At 31.9% G+C, this 19,330-nt stretch overlaps 3 protein-coding genes across 3 annotated transcripts; all 3 read right to left on the reverse strand.

Annotated features, from left to right (window-relative positions):
- Positions 1-5,585: 5,585 nt before the first annotated feature.
- On the reverse strand, positions 5,586-12,917 carry LOC139097484 (uncharacterized). Its single transcript, XM_070649354.1, has 3 exons — positions 12,475-12,917; positions 7,799-12,252; positions 5,586-7,701 (listed from the first exon to the last, which is right to left on the reverse strand). Exons 1-3 carry the CDS (start codon positions 12,887-12,889, stop codon positions 5,755-5,757), a joined length of 6,816 nt encoding a protein of 2,271 aa, XP_070505455.1. The 5' UTR covers positions 12,890-12,917; the 3' UTR covers positions 5,586-5,754.
- A 323-nt stretch (positions 12,918-13,240) lies between these two features.
- LOC139097485 (CLIP domain-containing serine protease B15-like) lies at positions 13,241-15,076 on the reverse strand. The gene is made up of 7 exons (XM_070649356.1): positions 14,798-15,076; positions 14,612-14,668; positions 14,307-14,487; positions 14,094-14,246; positions 14,008-14,028; positions 13,366-13,924; positions 13,241-13,275 (listed from the first exon to the last, which is right to left on the reverse strand). Exons 1-6 carry the CDS (start codon positions 15,074-15,076, stop codon positions 13,797-13,799), a joined length of 819 nt encoding a protein of 272 aa, XP_070505457.1. The 3' UTR covers positions 13,241-13,275; positions 13,366-13,796.
- Positions 15,077-15,459: 383 nt separating this feature from the next.
- LOC139097498 (phenoloxidase-activating factor 3-like) lies at positions 15,460-17,072 on the reverse strand. The gene is made up of 6 exons (XM_070649367.1): positions 16,628-17,072; positions 16,487-16,543; positions 16,002-16,182; positions 15,783-15,935; positions 15,674-15,694; positions 15,460-15,609 (listed from the first exon to the last, which is right to left on the reverse strand). The coding sequence occupies exons 1-6, from the start codon at positions 16,973-16,975 to the stop codon at positions 15,470-15,472; spliced, it is 900 nt and encodes a 299-aa protein (XP_070505468.1). The 5' UTR covers positions 16,976-17,072; the 3' UTR covers positions 15,460-15,469.
- Positions 17,073-19,330: the final 2,258 nt, after the last annotated feature.

The following is a 19,330-nucleotide window of genomic DNA, read 5'->3' on the forward strand; positions in this document are numbered from 1 at the left end:
TCTACAAGCAGTAAGTTGTTGCTATCTCAATTCCTTCACAAATGCTCCATGCCAATTAAATTTCCTGATAACCTGACAATTAAATTAAGCTGCTACAATCCTCATTGAACATCCTTGACTGATTCAACCACAAAATATCTCTCAATCTCTTTCTATCTCACATCATGCACACACATATGTGGATTTAGTTGGATTTTTTCTCATTTTTTTATCTCAACTGCAATTGCACATTTTGAATAAAAAAAGGCGATTAAAAGAAATAAATCATGCCACAACTTCATGTCAGTATTGCCAGTCTCTCGTTTTTTATTGCAAAAATATTATTAAAGAGTTTAAGCATTTTTACGAATTATTGGCGAAATTGAGACTTAATGTGGGTTTAAGCGACAATCATAAATCATTAATTTGTTATTCATGCATTACCATACACAGTGAACTGTATGTGTTAAGTGTTTTTGCGTGTTCTTCACTTCTCATCCAATACGTAGGTATTGAACAGTAAAGAATCCAGTTCCTCGAATGAGTATATTGACTTTATATGCAAATTTAATCAATCTTACAGTAATTTAGGGAATTAAGGAAGATTTTAATCTCAATCAATGGAACTCAATTGATTGGAGCTGAGAATTGAAATAAATGCAAATTAAATGAACAATATTTGTCTATTGGGGGAAACTGAGATTTTTTCTACATTTTAAATGGTATTTGAACTTCTCATGCTTTGTGGGGGATAGGAGATATAAATTGAAAGTAATCCACAATTGGGAATTTTAAAATATAATAAATTTTTTGTGTATTTGAAATTATTTTAAGCTAATTTTTTATGGGGGAATTAGGAGGAATTGGTAGAAATGTATAAATGGCTGGTTTTGTTCAAACATGATTTTTGGAAGGAGGGGGGATATCATTTTGAGAATATGTAAGAAGCGTTTTAAATTTGGTCCGAAATGAGGAAATTGTGCATCTTTAATATGCAATTTGGCGTCAATACACAAAACCTCACTTACTAACTTACTTCGCTAGCCATACAAATCAATTGTGATCCACAGCATTTCTCAAAATGTTCCTAAAGCAGGTTTTATCACTGGCTTCCGTCTACCAACTACCAATGCCAAGTACAACACTCTCTCTATTGACAGCTCGCTTCCCAGAGTTCTTTGGTCAACGGAGCCTTAATGGGGTTATAAAGTACCTTAAAAAAATTAACATTAGCTGTTCAGACCTTAAGTTCCATAGTTGTGCGTTTATATGGGTTATAGTGTACCTTATATGGATTAATTTGGAGTGAGTATGAATACTAGGGTTTTCAATCCCGGGATCAAAATGTATGTAATCCCGGGATTGAAAACACTAATGAGTACAAATGGAGACAAATCTGTCAGGATTGCAATAAGTAGGGCACCTCAAAGGCTCTCTGGGGCCGAGACCAAGACTGAGACTGAGATCAAAACCGAAACCAAGACTGGGCCGACCGTGAATAGAAGAAAATTCATCGAATCTTGGTTTTAAAAATTCACGAGAACCTGCACGGGACCCGGGACTAGGAACTTTTGATCTCAGTCTTAAGAAACATTAAGTATATGATCTACAAGCACTCTAGACCCCCAAAAGACCACAATTACAATTAATCTCATTTTTCACGGTCCCATTCAATCATCATCATCATTAACAATTATCCATATATGCCTATGCATTAAACTTCCATCTCAATATACTGATTTATTTTGGGTTTGTCCAAAAAAGTTAGTCGCAAATAAATCAATTTAAAAATTATTTTTTTCACCAATAGCTTTAATCGAAAAGAAATTTTCATGTGATGAAGTTTGTCTCATCCATAAGCAATTTACTGTCAAAAAACTAAATTCATTATTCGTGCATTTAACAAAAAAAAAAGAATATCCACCCACATAATAATTTCGTTCTCATAAATTGCTCATTTCTTATTCCTTGTCTCATTCATAAAATTTTTTTTGGCAAATGAAAGAGAAAATGAATTAGCTTCGCATCTAGACGAGAATTAATTTCATGTATTTTCCTCGCTTACTTGCTGCATTAAAATCATGTAGAGAATTATGACCCGAGTGTACAAAGAGCACGCTAAGAGCATGCTCAAATTTTCGCTGAGCACGCTAGTGTGAGCATGCTCTTTCATACAAAACCTGATGTCACTACTTTACGCTTCTGAGCACGCTCAGAGAGCATGCTCTTTTAACGTGCTCAGAGCACATCGTGAGCATGCTCTAGAATGTGGTGTGACATGAGACATTTTTTGAAAAGTGTCATGTGACATAAAGTTGAGCATGCTCAGAGCATACTTAGGAGCATACTCAATGAGCATACTCAAGAGCATGCTCAATGAGTATGCTCTAGAGCGTGCTCACTAAGCATGCATAAATATGCAAAATTTAAAAAAAATTAATTAATTTCATTTAGGGGGGGAGAGAGAGAGAGAGTGCACTTTTTTAATCCTATGATATTAGTACTATTAGAAAATGTTATTGTAATAAATCCTGTTTAATTAATAATCTGAAAAAACCAAAGTTAGAAAATTTCGCTTTCACCTGGATTCGAACCTGAGACCGCTTCGTTGCTATATGAGACCATCGCCTTAACCATTACGCCACCGCTGTATTTTACCTAATAGTTTATATATGGCAAAAACCATATATAAATGTTATGTATTTTACTGATTAATTTTAAGAGTTTTTTGGTTATTTTTTTCGGTGTTTCACTGTATTTTCAGGTGGATAATTTTCATAAAATTTTCCAAAATTTTCCAAGTTTTCTTGTTGTGCTCAGAGTGTGCTCTTGAGCATGCTCAACGATGTGCTCAGGTGAGCATGCTGAAATTTCATAAACCACATTTTCTCGTTGTGCTCAGAGTGTGCTCTTGAGCATGCTCAACGATGTGCTCAGGTGAGCATGCTGAAATTTCATAAATCACATTTTCTTGTTGTGCTCAGAGTGTGCTCTTGAGCATGCTCAACGATGTGCTCAGGTGAGCATGCTGAAATTTCATAAACCACATTTTCTTGTTGTGCTCAGAGTGTGCTCTTGAGCATGCTCATCGATGTGCTCAGGTGAGCATGTTAAAATTAAATGGGGCATAATACATGAGCATACTCAGAATGTGCTCAAGAGCATGTTCATCGATGTGCTCAGGTGAGTATGTTAAAATTAAATGTGGCATAATACACGAGCATGCTCAAGATATGCTCAGGAGCATGCTCAAGAGTATGCTCAGATGAGCATGCTAATATTTAGAATGCCATTTTGCATGAGCATGCTCAAGATGTGCTCAAGAGCATGCTCAATAGTGTGCTCAGGTGAGCACATCAAAATTTTGATTTTGAGTATGCTCATGAGCATGCTCAGGTGAACGTGCTCAGCTGAGCACGCTCAAAAAAAATTTTTATTTTTCGAGAGCACATTCAGAGTGTGCTCATGAGCGTGCTCAGTTGAGCATGCTATGGTGAGCACGTAAAACGATGAATTTGAGCATGCTCAGAAACGTGCTCACAAAACTGAGCACGCTCTTTGTATACTCGGGTGAATAACAAAAAAAAAAATCGAGTCTTTTATGAATTCAGAAATTATGAATGATGTGTGAGAAAGTCTGCAGTATAATTGGCACGAAGGAGAGAGTAAAATTGAAGGAAGTAAGGTGGAGATAATTAGGAATGAATGTCTGAATGCGTGATGAATTTGGTTACGTGATGATTTATTAGGCGTGAGGGAGGAATTTTTGCTGATTTTGATGGATTTCTTTTTGTGGTTGTTGTTGTTGTTGCTTTAATTGTTATTCAGAGAGAATTAGAGGAATTTATGAATGCAGTTAAAAAGCAGCAGTGGGTGTTAATCTAGGTTCAGATTGGTAGCTAAATTTAGATAGCATTTCTTGTGATTTTTGAAGGGGAATTTCTCCGCCGATGCTTAATATTTAAAGATCGATTGATTAATCAATTGATGTATTAGGAGCGAACAAATAAGGATGAACTTATTCATCCCTAAATTGTGATCAGCCATGGGACGGACAACTCAAGTGACAAAGTTTGTCATTTTTGTCATTTTTGTCACTTTTATCGGTTTTTGCTAATTTTTGTGTCAATTTTGTCATAAATTTTATCACTTTTTAATGTCATTTGTCTCCTAAGTTGCCCGCACCCGTGATTCACAATGATCCCGAACGACACAACTATTAAAAGACCGAAATGTGTTTAGTGGTCGATGTGACACTGATGTTGGGTAAAATTTCACTGAATTTTATGAAAAATCAGAAGATTTCCGATCATATGCAAGAGTTACGCCTGCAGTTTTACGCTGTGTGTTTCTAATTTTCCAGCATGTCTTTAAAATAGTTCCAAAAATTTCAAGATATCACGAAACAGTCCAGCATTTTGGATTGGTAATTGACAATCAGCAGCCAACTTCAGACCCAACTTCTGAAGGTAATTAAGAGAGGCCTTGGATGACTGTTGGAACCTTACAAAATTCACCATTTATATCAACAATATCCCATCCAAATTTCCATCCTGACCCAATCCAGAACTCGAAATCAATTAGCTTTTTAACTTTTAATCAGTTTCAACTCATGAACATAATATAATTCAATATAAACTTTACCTTCTAAAGCAGTTCCCCATAAAAGCCTTTCATCTCTCCATCATATCATGATGATGCTCTTAAATACCTTCACATATTGCACATTAAACTAAAAACTTGTTCATCTAACTGCTACAATAATAATAATCATAATCATCATCGACATCATCAACATTCCGTAAAAAGAAGGAATGAAAAATCTCTTTTAATAATTTTTTTTGATAATCTGGAATGAAACATTAATTTCATGCTACAATAAAAATCAGACATCCAGGCAGGCAATGCAACATGTAAGGTAGACGACGACGTAAGACACAACATAAAAATATTGCCACATATGATGAATAATTGAATAAAATTATGCGAACATTTTTTGAGTATGAATCTCCCTACCTTTATGCTGTTCTTTTCGTACACATCATCACATTTTATGTGAGATTCTTTTGCATGAAACAATTTAAAGTAATACGGAGTAATACTAAAAAAATGTGAATGAGAGCGGCTATGAGTAATGGAATAACCTAAGGCACACTTCGACTTCACACTCCTCGTTGCGATGTGATCGGAATTTTTTTTTTACTGCTTCCTCGAACGGCACCAGCAATGAATTTCATTCTCGTGTTGTTCATTCCATGATGTTCTTTAAAGACATACTGATATGATAGATAAAAAAAATGTACAGAACGGTGAAGTTGTGAGAGTTTTTAAAGATGTGAAGAGTGAGAAAATTGAATTTTAAATATTCTGATTATGTGTACGTGGATTATATATTATTTATGTGATGCTTGCGCCTTTTAAATGAAGATTATTGTATGGCTCTGCAAATGCTAGTTAATTATATGAAAATTAAACTAGGTATGCAACTAGGTATGTAACTTTGACCAAAGAGCTCAAAGGATTAATGTGTAAGCAACGATGCAAAAGAGCAGGGAATTATAAACAATATACCCTCTTGCACCTTCACCAAGGAAGTAAGTAAGTAGTCAACTTTTTAAATAATTTATTAATAACTTTTTAATTAAGATTAAAAATTTCACAAATATTCGTTAATCAATATCCTTGAGCATTCTCAATATTGTAAGCATAATCATTAGCATGCTTTTTGTCAACTAAATTTTAACAATTGTTTCAATTAAGTTTTGCTTATTTTCATTAAATTTCAGTTTCCGGCATAAATTGTTCAAATATTGTGAAAATTTCTGGATTATTCATTCCAAAAATTGTCTGCATTAATTCTTTAAATAACGAAAATGTTTTATTATTCAAATTGTTATGAATGAAAGTTGAAATTTTCTGAAAAATCTCTTGTAATTCTTCATCCGATTCTTTATATTCAATGTATTTATTGACTATTTTTTCAAACCCATGTAAATCATTTGAATGCAAAACTTGAACAAGTGGATGACAGTTAGCTTCATAACTGTAAAATAGTCCTTTTCTGATGCATGTTCTAATTAAATCTTTATCATTTTCGAAAAAATCTATCAAAAATTTATGAAACTTTTCAAATTGCTGCTCTTGCCAAATCTCTAAATATTCTATTCCATTGTTCATGCAGTCAATTAGCTCTGACTTGTCAGAAATGAATTTATTTTTCAAAAATTCCAAAAATGGATCATATCCTTTATCTCCTATGCTTGAGAAAATTTTGAAAAAAAGATTTGGTTTTAATAAAAATTCAGAATATTTTGAATAAACCTTAAAGGCAGCTGAACATTTGTATAAATCATTTTCCTTAACAATTTTCAGCAATGGATGCGGACTGTCGAAATATTCATTATTAAGGAATTCTTGTAGAAATTGAGTTTTTTTATCATTATTGCCTTCAAAATATTTCATTAGGAATTTCAAAAATGAACTGTAATTTTCTCTACTTCCAATAATTTCATGTCTGTTATTCTTGCCAATGCAGTCAATTAGATCTTCATTTGACTCAAAAACTTCAATCATAAATTTCTTTAGTGAATCAAATTTGACACTTGGAAGTTTTAATATTTTCTCAAAAAACTCAGACCATGAATTTTTATGCTTTATGTAAGCATTTTTAATCCTTTCAAATTGATAAAGTGGCGTGTCTTTGTCAATTCTTAAGGAATTTCCATGACAAGTTTTGTATAGGATTTTATTAATCAAATCTTTAGCCAAAAGCTCATTTTTATCAAAATATTCAAAAATTAAACTTTCAAATGATTTAAATTTCTCTTCATTTTTAATAATGTCTAAAATATTATCCGTTTTAATGAATATTTTAAAGTTTTTAAGATTTGATGAGAATATTTCAAGTATGAATAATTTTAAAATTTCATACATTTCATCCGACATGTAGTCTGTGAATATAATTGATGAAATTTCGCATTTAATAAAATGTTCTTGAATTTCTTTTGGATTATCTGAATATTTTTTAAACATTTCAATCGCTAACTTCAAATCATTTAAATTTTGTTCATTTATAGCAGTGAAAATTTCTCTGTTATCTCCATTGAACCAAATACATCTAATGCATTCTCTAGCTTTTGCTTGATTATCGTCAAAAATTTCAAACAAAAATTTCTCAAACAATTTCAACTTATTCATATTTTTAAGATTATTTTGCATATTATTGACACAATTTTGAAAAATCAATTCTTTTAATAATTCTGGATTATTTTCAAAGACTTCCTTAACAAAATTCGTAACTGTTTCATAACTTTCCTCAGTCACACGATCAAACATGGCTATAAGGAATCTCCTTCCTCTGAATATATTTTGAACTTCTTCCCATGATCCTTTATAATCTCTATAAAGTCCATAAACTGTATTCAAATAATCAACACTGCATTTTTCTAAAACTTTTATCAAAGGATAAACTCCTTCAAAACAATTAAAAAATAAAATTTTTCTTATAAATTCTAATTTTAAAACTTCATCGGTTCCAAAAAAATCAGTTAAAAGTTGCTGCAAAAAATTATAAGTTTCTTCAATAGAAATGACTTTGTAAATTACTCTGTGATTAATGCAGTCCACAAGCTGTTCCTTAACTTGGCCAAAAGTGTTTTGAATAAGTTCCAAAAATGCTGGATAAATTTCGTTTGACATGCCGTACATTATGAAGCAAAATACCTGGAATTGCAATATTAATTTATATTAAAAGTTTATTAATAGATTAAGGGAAAGAATTTTCAGTAAAATAAATTAAAATAGACACAAAACTACTTACACCATCTGATAATTTAAACATATCTCTTAGTTCCTCATCAGAAGATTTGTACTTCTCATAAAGGTTGCTGATTCTTCTGAACTCATAAGCATTTGCCTTCTCAATTGGCCTCACAAATGGATGTTTTAAAAAACCTTTAAATTCTTCACAAAACATCACAGCATTCATGATTTCCTTGACTTGATCTTCATCATTATTGAAATACTCGTACAGAAATTTCTCAAAATAGTTAAATTTTTCCTCCATCCATAAGAGTTCTAATTTGAAAAAATAAACGCATCTAAAGATGAGATCAGTGGATGAATTTGAAAAATTTTGGCTAATTGTTGGTTTGCCTGCCAAATATCTTCTCGTATGATAAAATTCAGGTTCCTTGACATGATCTTTATTTGCATTGAAAAGTGTGAATAGGAACTTTTTGTAGACTTGAAAGGTTTCCTTTGTCATGTTTAAAAATAATTCCGTTGCAATATTAATGATTATATTCAAATTCGTCACATTTTCCCATGAAATTTCATAATCATCATAAATTTTAAGATTCTTTTCAAATTGAACAACATTTCTCTTCCTTATTGCAGGCAACAGTGGTGCTGAAAACGATAAGTGACCAAAAGTCAATAAGTGCTTCCAAACAAGTTTAGCTTTGGCCTCATTGTTATTATAGTATCCCAATATTAATTTCTTAATAGTTTTTAACTTCTTTTTATCCTCAAAAGCTAGACTTAGTACTCGTACGTCGGATCTGGACTCAAAGCTTTGAATGAATTTTACATGATCTGATTTATAAATTTCCTTTACAAATGAAATAAGTTCAGTCGACATTTTGTTATGTGTCAGTGTAGCCAGGTATAGTAAGTTGTTGTCTTCAGTAAAGATGTCTTTAACGCTGTCATTTGAAGCTTTGTAAGAATCATAAAGAACTCTAAATTTTTGGAACATTTCTTGATTTTTGAATTTGACTGCTCTGAATATTGGATGATTGTCTCTATGGTAGTCATTAAATAGAACTTTTCGTATGCTTTCTTCATCATTGTTTAAAAGTTCTTTAAGATTGTCTGCCAAATATATTAAACTGCCTTCATCAGTCCTGAATTTGATAAATGTAATTATAAGGTCAACTAATAGTCGATTGTCTTTTTTTGATAAATCTGCATGCATTGACAGCATCTTCTTCATTTGATTTATTTCTATCAAATGAACTCCTTCATAAGTAAAAACCTTATTTCTGCAAATCGTAATCTTTTCATGAATTTTGAAATTTTTCTCAAAATAATTCAAAAATTTTAACAAATTTTTGTTAAATTGTTTGACGACAAAGTTTTGATTTCCTTCAATTTCACCAATCTCTTCACTTTTTATCAAGCTTTGTTGACTTTTGTTGAATACTTGATGCCAATTCTCACCAAAAGAGATTGACAATGTCTCTAATAGGTTATGAAGTTTAAAATATCCGATAACATCTGTTTCTATTAAGATTATTCGCAGCATATTTTGTTCCTTGTCCAGAAGCCAAAAATCATTCAAAACTGCTTGTTCTCGGATGAAAAATACCGAAAAGAATTTCAAAAACAACAACTGTTCAGTGTTAGGATCAAAAAATAATCCATTTTTTATCTCATTAAATTCTTTTAAAATTAAATTTTTAATTCTCTTTTTAAGAACAAATCTTCGTCCTTCTGCTTCATTTTTCATGTAGCACATGATGAATCCAAAAATATTATCAATTGTGTCCATGTTCACAAATACTTTAATGACCTTAATAACCTTTACTAGTTCCTCATCTTTCATATAATCTTCAACACTAAACAAAAATGTTAACATAAATTTGGCGACAAAAAACTCAGCATAAGTTCGATGAGTAAAATCCAAAGCAAAATTATCATTTACTTTAAAATCAAATCCAATTCTGACAAATCCGTAACGTTGAATTCGTTCAGCTGTTAAGTCCTTCTTATTTTCATTCCACATTCCAATGATGTAAGTTTCATTTAATTCATCTTTTTGCATCGCATATAGCAACAATAATGCCAATGCTTGATGAACTTTTTCAAGTGAAATTGTGCTGAATGGATCGCGATCCTTAAAAGCAACTTTCGTATCAACTTGTTCCTTATGACTCATTTCAATTTTTTCAAATATTTCATACAAATCCAATGATTGTTTCTTCAAGTCAATTTGATCATCTTTATACAGTTCAGTGATTATTTTGACCATTAATGGATTGTCGATGTCATAATTGAAATATCCAATATTTTTAATAGATTTAAAGAATATGCTGAAGTCATTAAGAACTTCATCTTTTTTGTTATCGTCGTAATTTTCCGAATTTTGCAACATTTTCAGAATGAAGCCTCCCTTTTCCTTCCATGAGAAAGGAACAAGCCTAAATGGCTTAACATTGAGTTTTTCAGTCAATTGTTTTCCATGGTGTGGTCTTGATGAGACTAGAATCTGATTTTGAGTGTCTTTTTTGATTCTCTTAAGGACGTCGATTATGAATTTATTAAAATGTGGGCTGATTTCATCAACAGCATCAAAAAGGAAAATTACTTTATTATTGATGAATAATTTTTTGAAAATTTCAGCTTCAAGAGGCTCGAGATTTAAGATCTGAAGAAGCATCTGCTCAACACGTTCAATTGGAATATTTTTCTCATCAAATTTCTTAAAAATATCTTGACATTTTCTCAACTCAATCATCGATACCCAACAGCTTTTGTACTTTGACTTAAGTTTTAGTGCCAAACATTTGAATGCTGTCGTTTTTCCAGCACCAGGAGCATCAGAAAGGATAAATGTCTGCGATTCATCTACATGCGATATAATTTCATCGACATTTTTAACTTCTTCCTTCTTTATGTGGGATATATCGCTATTGCAATCAATAAAGTTCCTCTCTGCTAGATTATTTCCTTCATTTGAACTTATTTTGTCTGCAATTTCAATGCTTTTGCCTTCCCATAACATTTCACGAATCTGTTTTGCCGTCATAAGTTTCAATATTTCATGATCTTCTTGAATTACATCGTTAAAAGAAGTAATTTGACCTTGGAAATTTATGTTTGAATGTAAAATTCTCGCTTTCCATGGTCCAGTAAGCTCATCATATGTTATAGGCTGTTTATCATCCAGGAATATTTTAAATATTGTTAATAGCTCATCAAAGTCTTTCTCAACAACATCTTGATGATATTTGAATAATTTCTCAAATTTTAGTCGACGTTCATTAAGTAATTCTGAGTTTATAGCTGCCATACTTGGTGTCTGATCATAATAATGCATCATCATTTGAACAGGTCTTACTATAAACTCAGAATGCTGTAGCTTTTCAGAATATTCCAAGACAGTTCCGACAATGAACCCCTCAATCTCTTTATTCTCGATACATTGATCAACAGCTTCGATAAATTGAGTTTTTTCATTTGATAAGCCCATTGGATATGGATTAAAGCCATTAATATATGTAACAAATACTGCAAAATGACATAACTCATGAATTATGGCACCATAAACTTCATACTTTCTAATTTCATCATTTAAATGCTTTGCTCCTATATAAACTGTATTAATGCCATAGATTCTAGCTAACGATCCTGGTTTACTTTTTGGATCCAAATAGTAAATCGTCTCATGATCAAAGTCAAAGTAAATTGTGAACTTTTTGTATATTGCTGCGATTTTAAGAATTTTAGAGCATGACTCAACAGTATCAATTACTTTAAAAGCTTCTTCTATACAGTTCCAATGTTCTTCATGTTGTCGATCATTAATTCCAATTTTAGAAAGCATCAACAATGTCGTGATGTGTAATTTTGGAAGTTCAATTGCATTTAAACGATGCTCTGACTGCAATGCTTTCTTTTGAGGATCATTTAGGGCTGTATAAAGTTCCTCAAGGTCATCGATCTCATGCTGTCCTATGCTTACTCTTAAGGATATAAGTAATTTGCATACTGGCATTTTTCCCGAACTTAAAGCATGTGCCATAAGGGATTTATTATTTCTATTGTAAAAGTACTTCATGTTAGGTTCTTTGGCTAACTCTTTTTCAATCTTCTCATATTCGGATACTATGGACATGTCATGAATGTTTTCACATTTGATTATGAAGTCTCTAACTTGTTTAGGAGCCTTAATAAATTCAAAATGTATCTCATTATCATTAACTGTATAACAAGCCCTTGGATATTTAGAATTTGCTCTTAATAAGCTTAACATGATTTTCTCAATTTCCACTTTATCACTATCGTCATTTAAATAGTTTTCCCAAACCTTTTCAATCGCATTGCATCCACTGATGTCTTCATGATTAACATCAAGATTGTGTCCTATTAGATTTTCAACCACATCATTTTGGCTGTTCATTGCAGCGAGGATCAAAAGATTTCGTCCATTTTCACTTCCAATATGCTTCAGATCAAATTCTGACCTATAGCTGAAGTTATTTAAGATTCCTGTAATTTTAATGGTAATTAATATTCTACAAAGGAATTGATACTTTGTTCATAGTCAACGACATCGAGGCGGCAGTTTACTTAAAACCATGTCAAAGCAAACCTGGATATTTTGCTCAATTCGCTGGCGCATTGTTCTAAGTAAACCGTCGTACCTAGATCTGCATATCATATCATTGTTATAACTTGTACATCAATGTCTAACTATTAATATCAACTTACCATTTCTGCCTTTCTTGATTTCCTTTGCTAGAAATTTTCTACAAAACTCAGCTGATATGCTATCCAGATCCACAGATTTTAACTTGTCGTCACTAGATAACTTCCAAAATATCGTTGTGCTATCACACGTTTGAAATGTTATCAAAATAGCTTGTGCTAATTTTAAATTACACAAAAATGATGTTATGTCCGGTTTCTTATCCAATTTTTGGGTGATAATGAAAATATATTCTTCAAAATCCACGCATGATGAGTCATCTGGTTTTGAATTAATTTTTAATAAATCTTCCCGTAATTCAAGAAAAGAGTCAGCTTCACGTTTATAAATTGGATGGCTGACAGCCCCATAACAAAAATTGAAGTCATCATCGGTATCAATTACACAATTTTCATTAATTATTTCGATATTTTCCATTTTTAAATTGAACTTTGTTCACTATTTTGTGTTTATAAAATAATCTTGTGATAACTGTTATCAGCACTTGCTATTGTTTCTTTTTTCGGAGATTATTTCACTATTCTGAGTAATTTTTCAGCTTTAATCGTTTCTAAGAAAATTATATTTAAGCTAACTTGGAAAAACGCCAATATTTGTTTAATAAATGAGCGTAGCTCAGGGGCGTAGTCAGTGTCGAATGCTTTTAGTCAAACCCGGAGAACAAACGGCGTAGAAATTGCCGAAAATCCGGTATCGGTTTACCTTTACTCTGGCCTAAAGGTTGAATCGATATGATCCGATCTCAAGTCAGAGTCAAGACATTATTGGGCCAGATTTTCAGCCATTTTTACGCCACGTGCTTTCTGGGAAAGTTAACTTCAAATTAATTTTATAAATAATTAATTCCAATTTGCTGAAATTAAACAAACTGAGTATTTTATCACTATATTCACATTCAAATTCAAGTAATTTTATTATATTTTCCAATTATTTTCAACACTCAAATTAAATAAAATATCAATTTAAGAATTTAAGTGGCTATTTACAACTCAACCGCTGAATAAAGACTGTTTTAATAGAAAAAAAAATTCGATGATTATATCAAAAGTATAACAAAAGAGCTCAATGTTATATATAAAGGCTGAAAAATAACATAGTTATAATTTCAAAGCAATGGTGGGCAATCTGTATGTCGCGGCACGCTTTTGTCTTGCCAGTGTTTTCTCAAAATTTAATGTACGGCATGCCGTGTGTAGTTTTGATCGAAGTTTACCATAAAGGTGTGCCATGGCGCCAAAAAGGTTGTCCACCACTGTTTTAAAGTCTTATCTCAAATAAACGTATGCTATAATTCAGTATGATGAAATAATTTCTAGGAAAAGAATTAAAAACGAAGAACTTCAGCGTATATCCAATCTATGTACTGATTTATCTTCGTATAAACATCTGGAATATGTGTAACCCTTGAAGATCCATAAGAAGTCAATCCGTAAAGAAAGGTATTTCCGTCACCTTAAACGATTTCATAATATTTTTAAATTGATAATGTCATGACTAGTAAGAATGTTATAACTAGTAAGAAGAATAATACATACTTGTATGATAACTGACTGGACCTTTAAAAATTAACATAAAATTAGTAAATTATCAATTTAATGTAAAGGTTTTGTCCTCATCCTACCTGATTGAATTATACTAGTTCCATTTGGAGAAATGCCACAAAATTGTGTCTCAACAATTTCTGTGTCTAACGCTTTATAGTCTTCCTTACATTTCTGGAATGGATATTCTTCAACGGGCTCTGTCTGCGTCCAATTGGAAATTGTCCTATGATCTGAAATTCAAAAAAAAAAACTTAAACTTAATAACTAATTTAAATAATATGAATACTTACTACGGTCAACAAGAGCTAAAAAACCCGTAATTGAAAATTTTTTTATAATATGCTCATCATTTGCTGATAAGCAAATTGGCTTGATATATTTAGAATTTGGAGTAGCAGTTCGATTCAATTTAATCAGTGCGATGTCATTTTGAAATGAGTTTCTATCATAATTTGGATGGAGTATAACATTCTGTGTGCCAAAAATAATAAATTTCAGATTATTTCAGGGTTCAAAGTTGACTTGAATAGTATACAAAATCGAGACAGATTTAATGTACAAAATGCTTGGTTAGCATTGAGGTCTAGACATATACCTGAACTGCAACATCCTCTCCTTCAGAATTGTCTTTTGGATCATTGTTGATTGATGTCTATTGAAAATTAGAAATTTAATTTGAATCAGTGGTGAGCAGCCTATGTTACTGCACGTATATGTCACGAAAAGCAAAAGGTTGTCCACCACCGATTCTAATAATTCATCTTAACTTTGTCATACTTACCTTTCCTAATTTCACAGTTACTTGCTCACCATAACGACTTTTATTACAATGAGCTGCAACAAGAACCAAGTCATCTGCAATCAATGCACCTGAGCATCTATAAACTGTTTTTCTCCTTTCCTTGAATCCTATGGCTGCTAAAAATGGAAATTCCCCAACATGTGCGGGCCTTTTGCTGCTTGGATGTTCATAGATTTTGTTAGCTTTGCAGTTAGAAGACGTAGGACAACAAACAACAGGAACGTCTCCATTAGATTCACATGGTACGATTTTGGACATTCTTTGTTCAGCAAATAACTTTTTTGCATATTCACAATTTTTCATTTCCGTACAGACTCCAATTTGTTTAGTTGCAAGTCTGCATGGTTCTCTAATTTTTGATGAATTAGTAAAATTTAATAACTGAAGGATCAACAGTATTAAGTTGATTCTATTAGCGACTCTCATTGTCTTATCACTGGATTTGGCTGAAATGATAATACTACTCGAGCTTGTTTTTACGAATAAATTAAGAATAATACACAGACTTGTCTGTTTATTAAATTGTATGAAGCTTCCCCCACTCAGGATTTTAATCAAAAATGCAGATTGTGAAAATGTCGAAATTGATTCAAATTTTATTATTTTTGCTGATCTTACTGAAATTTAACAAATTGTAGAATAAAATAATTTCTACAAAAAATATTGAAAATTAAGAACTTCAGCGTATATCCAATCTATGTACTGATTTATCTTTGTATAGACATCTGGATAATTGACACCACATTCTCTTCCATAGGATGCCATTCCATATAGAAAAGTATTTCCATCACCTTAAATGATTTTAAAATATTTTTAAATTGGAACTAATGTTATATTCTCATCAAAAATACGTACTTGTATGATAAATGACAGGACCTTTAAAAATTAACATAAAATTAGTAAAATATCAAATTATTACAGCTTTTGTACATGGTTATGATTGGTAAGTAAGTAGTCATCCTACCTGATTGACATATATTAGTTCCATTTGGATTGAGACCACAAAATTGTGTTTCAAAAATTATTCTGTCGGACTCTTTATAGAGTTCCTTACATTTTTGGAATAGATATTCTTCAACAGGCTCTGTCAACGTCCAGTTGGAAATTATCTTACGATCTGAAAATAAATGCATCAAGTCAAAGTTACTTATACATTTAATTATAAATTTATTTGAATACTTACTATTGTCATCAACAGCCATAAAACCCGTAATTGTGAATTTTTTGGGAATATCCTCATCACTTGATGATAAGCAAATTGGCTTGATATATTTAGAATTTGGAGTCGCAATTCTATTCAATTTAATCAAAGCGATGTCATTTTGATGATTTTGCCTCTTATAATCAGGATGATGTATTATATTCTGTGCATCATAAAGTAATACATTGTATATGTGCAAAATAAGACTTGGAATTATGGGGTATTATATTGTGTAAAGAACATAGCTTAAAGTCGACTAGACTCGACTCAACTCCGACTCGACTCGACTCCGACTCGACTCAACTCGACTCAATTCCGACTCGACTTAACTCCGACTCGACTCAATTCTGACTCGACTCGACTCTGACTCGACTCGACTCCGAAAAAAAAGCTATGTTTAAAACTCGAATTCTGCATGAATTTCTAATGAAAAATGTAGTTAATATATAGCTCAAGTTTAAAAATACCTGAATTGTGACGTCTTCGCCTTCAGAATGGTCTTTGGGATCATTGTTTAAAGACGTCTAAAATTAGATTTAAATTTTCCATAAATTCCATAATTATCTCATCTTTTTTTAGCAATTTATTAATATTTTGCTTTAGCTTACCATTCCTAATTTCACAGTAACTGGTAAAGAGGAACGAATGACACAATGAGCTGGAACAAGAACCAAGTCATCTGCAATCAATGTGCCTGAACATCTGTATTTTATTGAATTTTCCGATCCTTCGAATCCAATTGCTGCTAAAAATGGATATTCTCCTACATTTGCGGGTCTTTTGCTGTTTGAGTTGCTATAGACTTTATTAGTTTTGCAGTTAGAAGACGTTGGCTCACTTGGTGGAAGTGTAACTGGACAGCAAACAACAGGAGCATCACCATCAAAATCACACGGTTTTATTTCGGATATTCTTTGTTCAGCGAATAATTTTTTTGCATATTCACAATGTTTCATTTCCGTACAGACTCCAATTTGTTTAATTTCAAGTCTGCATGCTTCTTTGATTTTTAATGAATTTGTAAAGTTTAATACCTGAAGGATCAACAGTATTAAGTTGATTTTATTAGAGACTATCATCGTCTTATCACTGGATTTGGCTGAAATGATAATACTACTCGAGATTATTTTTGCGAATAAATTAAGAATACTGCTCAGAATTGCCTTTTTATTACAATGTATGAAGCTTCCCCCACTCAGGATTTCAATCAAAAATGTTTTATATTTGTCACGCCTTGATCTAGTACACAGTCAGAGAATGATGCATCACCCACGAATGAATAATCAACGTAAAGCATAACATCATACACAAAAGGTCAACAACCTAGTGTAGGGGTACTTATGATGTAACACCAAAATATGAATTTATAGACATCAAAAAACCATGTATTTCAGTAAAATTAAAATTGTTAAGCATTTAAAAAAATTCAAAGGGTTGTCATAATTTCACTAGACAGTCATCCTCTTAGACTTCACCCCCGCAAAGTAAATGCGAAAGCTATGCGTAACAACGTCTAGAAAAATATGTCATAATGTTGAGCGTCATCATTTAAAAACTTCTTTATGAATAAGTTGCGGGGAGTTTCCAATCTCTGTTGTATACAGTAGAATTGATAACAGTTTGACCTTCTGATCAGTAGGTCAATTGAATTAGTATTACGAACATCACAGTGTTTTCTGAACATTATTTTGTGTTACGGCATAATTTGATTGTAGAATTTTTTGTTGCACAATTTATTTACGGTCAGCTAGAACGCTAGACAGCTTCTAGGTTCCTTTTGGTATTGGTAATTCGCAAATGGCATTCCACGATACAGTCAGTTTAGACAACAACTGAGAGAGTCCATTAATTGTAGATGATCTGTATGGCCAGTAAAGTTAGTAAAGTAGACTAGATTTTTCTATCGATAGACCAAAATACTAAAAATGGGTAAACAGCACACAGTTTTGGCAAAACTGCTTTATAAATCAAAAATGCAGCTCAAATCAAATTAAAACACACAAAATTTTATAAAAATCAAACACGATTATTTATTTAAATATTCTTTAACTAAATTTACACTGTTAATAATTTGCACTAAACTAAGATCCAGGACAACATGCTAATGGGATAAATTCTCGAGGTTTACAAAATATAATTTCACCAAACTTCTTTTCCGCAAATAATTTCTTTGCTTGCTGACAATCCCTCAATTCTTGACATTTTCCACTCTGATTATTTCCTAAGTCACAAGTGTCTCCAATATTTTGTGCTGAATTTGCATTTTGTGCATTTGAGTTCCAAAATAAATTCAGAAGTAATACAATAAGAATTAATTTGATAATCACTTTCATGTTGAACTTAAATTGATGTCTATGCAGCCTCGAATGAACTCAAACTGAATGTTATCATTTTGTGTTTTACTTTTTATATAAATAATCAGAAATTCATCACTTTCGTTCATACACAAACAATCGGGGGATCTCATTAAGATGCATTATCCTCGGTTTTGGAATATCCCGTACAGTTTTTTAACAAAATATCCGGATTGGCACAATTTATTCGTAGCAGTTATGTGGCTATCATATGGCGTCCTAGTGACAATTTTGAAGTTAACTTAAGTTTCTTACATACTAACTTCGCTGACCGTACAGATCAACTGTGACCCATGGCCTCGCTAAGTCATGTTATCTGCCTTAAAAATTGCTACTTGGATGCCACTTGACCGCCGTTTGGCTGTAAAGTGTCACTCAAATTGGGAGTGAGAGAGAACAATTGCAGCCAATATTGATCATGCATGGGCAATGGACAGCATACTGCTAATCTTGGATAAAAACTCTGCATTTTGCAATTCAAAATTTGATCATACTTCTTTTCTAGAAATAATACTTTTGCATATTGACAATTCCTCAGATCTTGACATGTTCCACTTTGATTATTTCTTAAGTCACAAGAGTCTCCAATATTTTTTGATGAACTTGCAGTTTGTGCATTTGAGTCCCAAAATAAATTCAGAAGTAATACAGTAAAAATTACTTTGATAATCACTTTCATTTTGAATTAATATTGATGCAACTCTTTGTATCCTCAAATGATGAATAATTAATTTAAACTAAAAGTTATTATTTTGGGAGTTTTCTTTTATAGGAACAATCAGAAATACCCCACTTTCGCTCTTATAGAAACAATCGGAGGATTACATATAGATGCATAATTCTCTCCAGTTTTAAGAAATATTTTAAAAGTTACTTTGTATAGCTTCGTTAAAGATCTGTGAGGCTTCTTCAATAAAATTCACCAACCGCCTTCCCATCCGCTCATTTTCAATAACT

Source organism: Chironomus tepperi, unplaced genomic scaffold, assembly GCF_022539635.2.
Source record: "Chironomus tepperi strain 1889 unplaced genomic scaffold, CSIRO-AGI_Ctep_v1 contig_423, whole genome shotgun sequence".
Taxonomy (NCBI): Eukaryota; Metazoa; Arthropoda; class Insecta; order Diptera; family Chironomidae; genus Chironomus; species Chironomus tepperi.

Coding starts and splice junctions, on each gene's coding strand:
- LOC139097484 (XM_070649354.1), bottom strand. CDS start 12,889: ATGGAAAATATCGAAATAATTAATGAAAATTGTGTAATTGATACCGAT. Junction 12,253..12,474: donor AATCAAGAAAGGCAGAAATG/GTAAGTTGATAT, acceptor TTAAAATTACAG/GAATCTTAAATAACTTCAGC. Junction 7,702..7,798: donor TGTTTAAATTATCAGATGGT/GTAAGTAGTTTT, acceptor TTGCAATTCCAG/GTATTTTGCTTCATAATGTA.
- LOC139097485 (XM_070649356.1), bottom strand. CDS start 15,076: ATGTCCAAAATCGTACCATGTGAATCTAATGGAGACGTTCCTGTTGTT. Junction 14,247..14,306: donor TTTAGCTCTTGTTGACCGTA/GTAAGTATTCAT, acceptor TTTGAATTTCAG/ATCATAGGACAATTTCCAAT. Junction 13,925..14,007: donor TCCAGTCAGTTATCATACAA/GTATGTATTATT, acceptor AAATCGTTTAAG/GTGACGGAAATACCTTTCTT.
- LOC139097498 (XM_070649367.1), bottom strand. CDS start 16,975: ATGAAACATTGTGAATATGCAAAAAAATTATTCGCTGAACAAAGAATA. Junction 16,544..16,627: donor TTACTGTGAAATTAGGAATG/GTAAGCTAAAGC, acceptor ATCTAATTTTAG/ACGTCTTTAAACAATGATCC. Junction 15,936..16,001: donor TATGGCTGTTGATGACAATA/GTAAGTATTCAA, acceptor ATTTATTTTCAG/ATCGTAAGATAATTTCCAAC.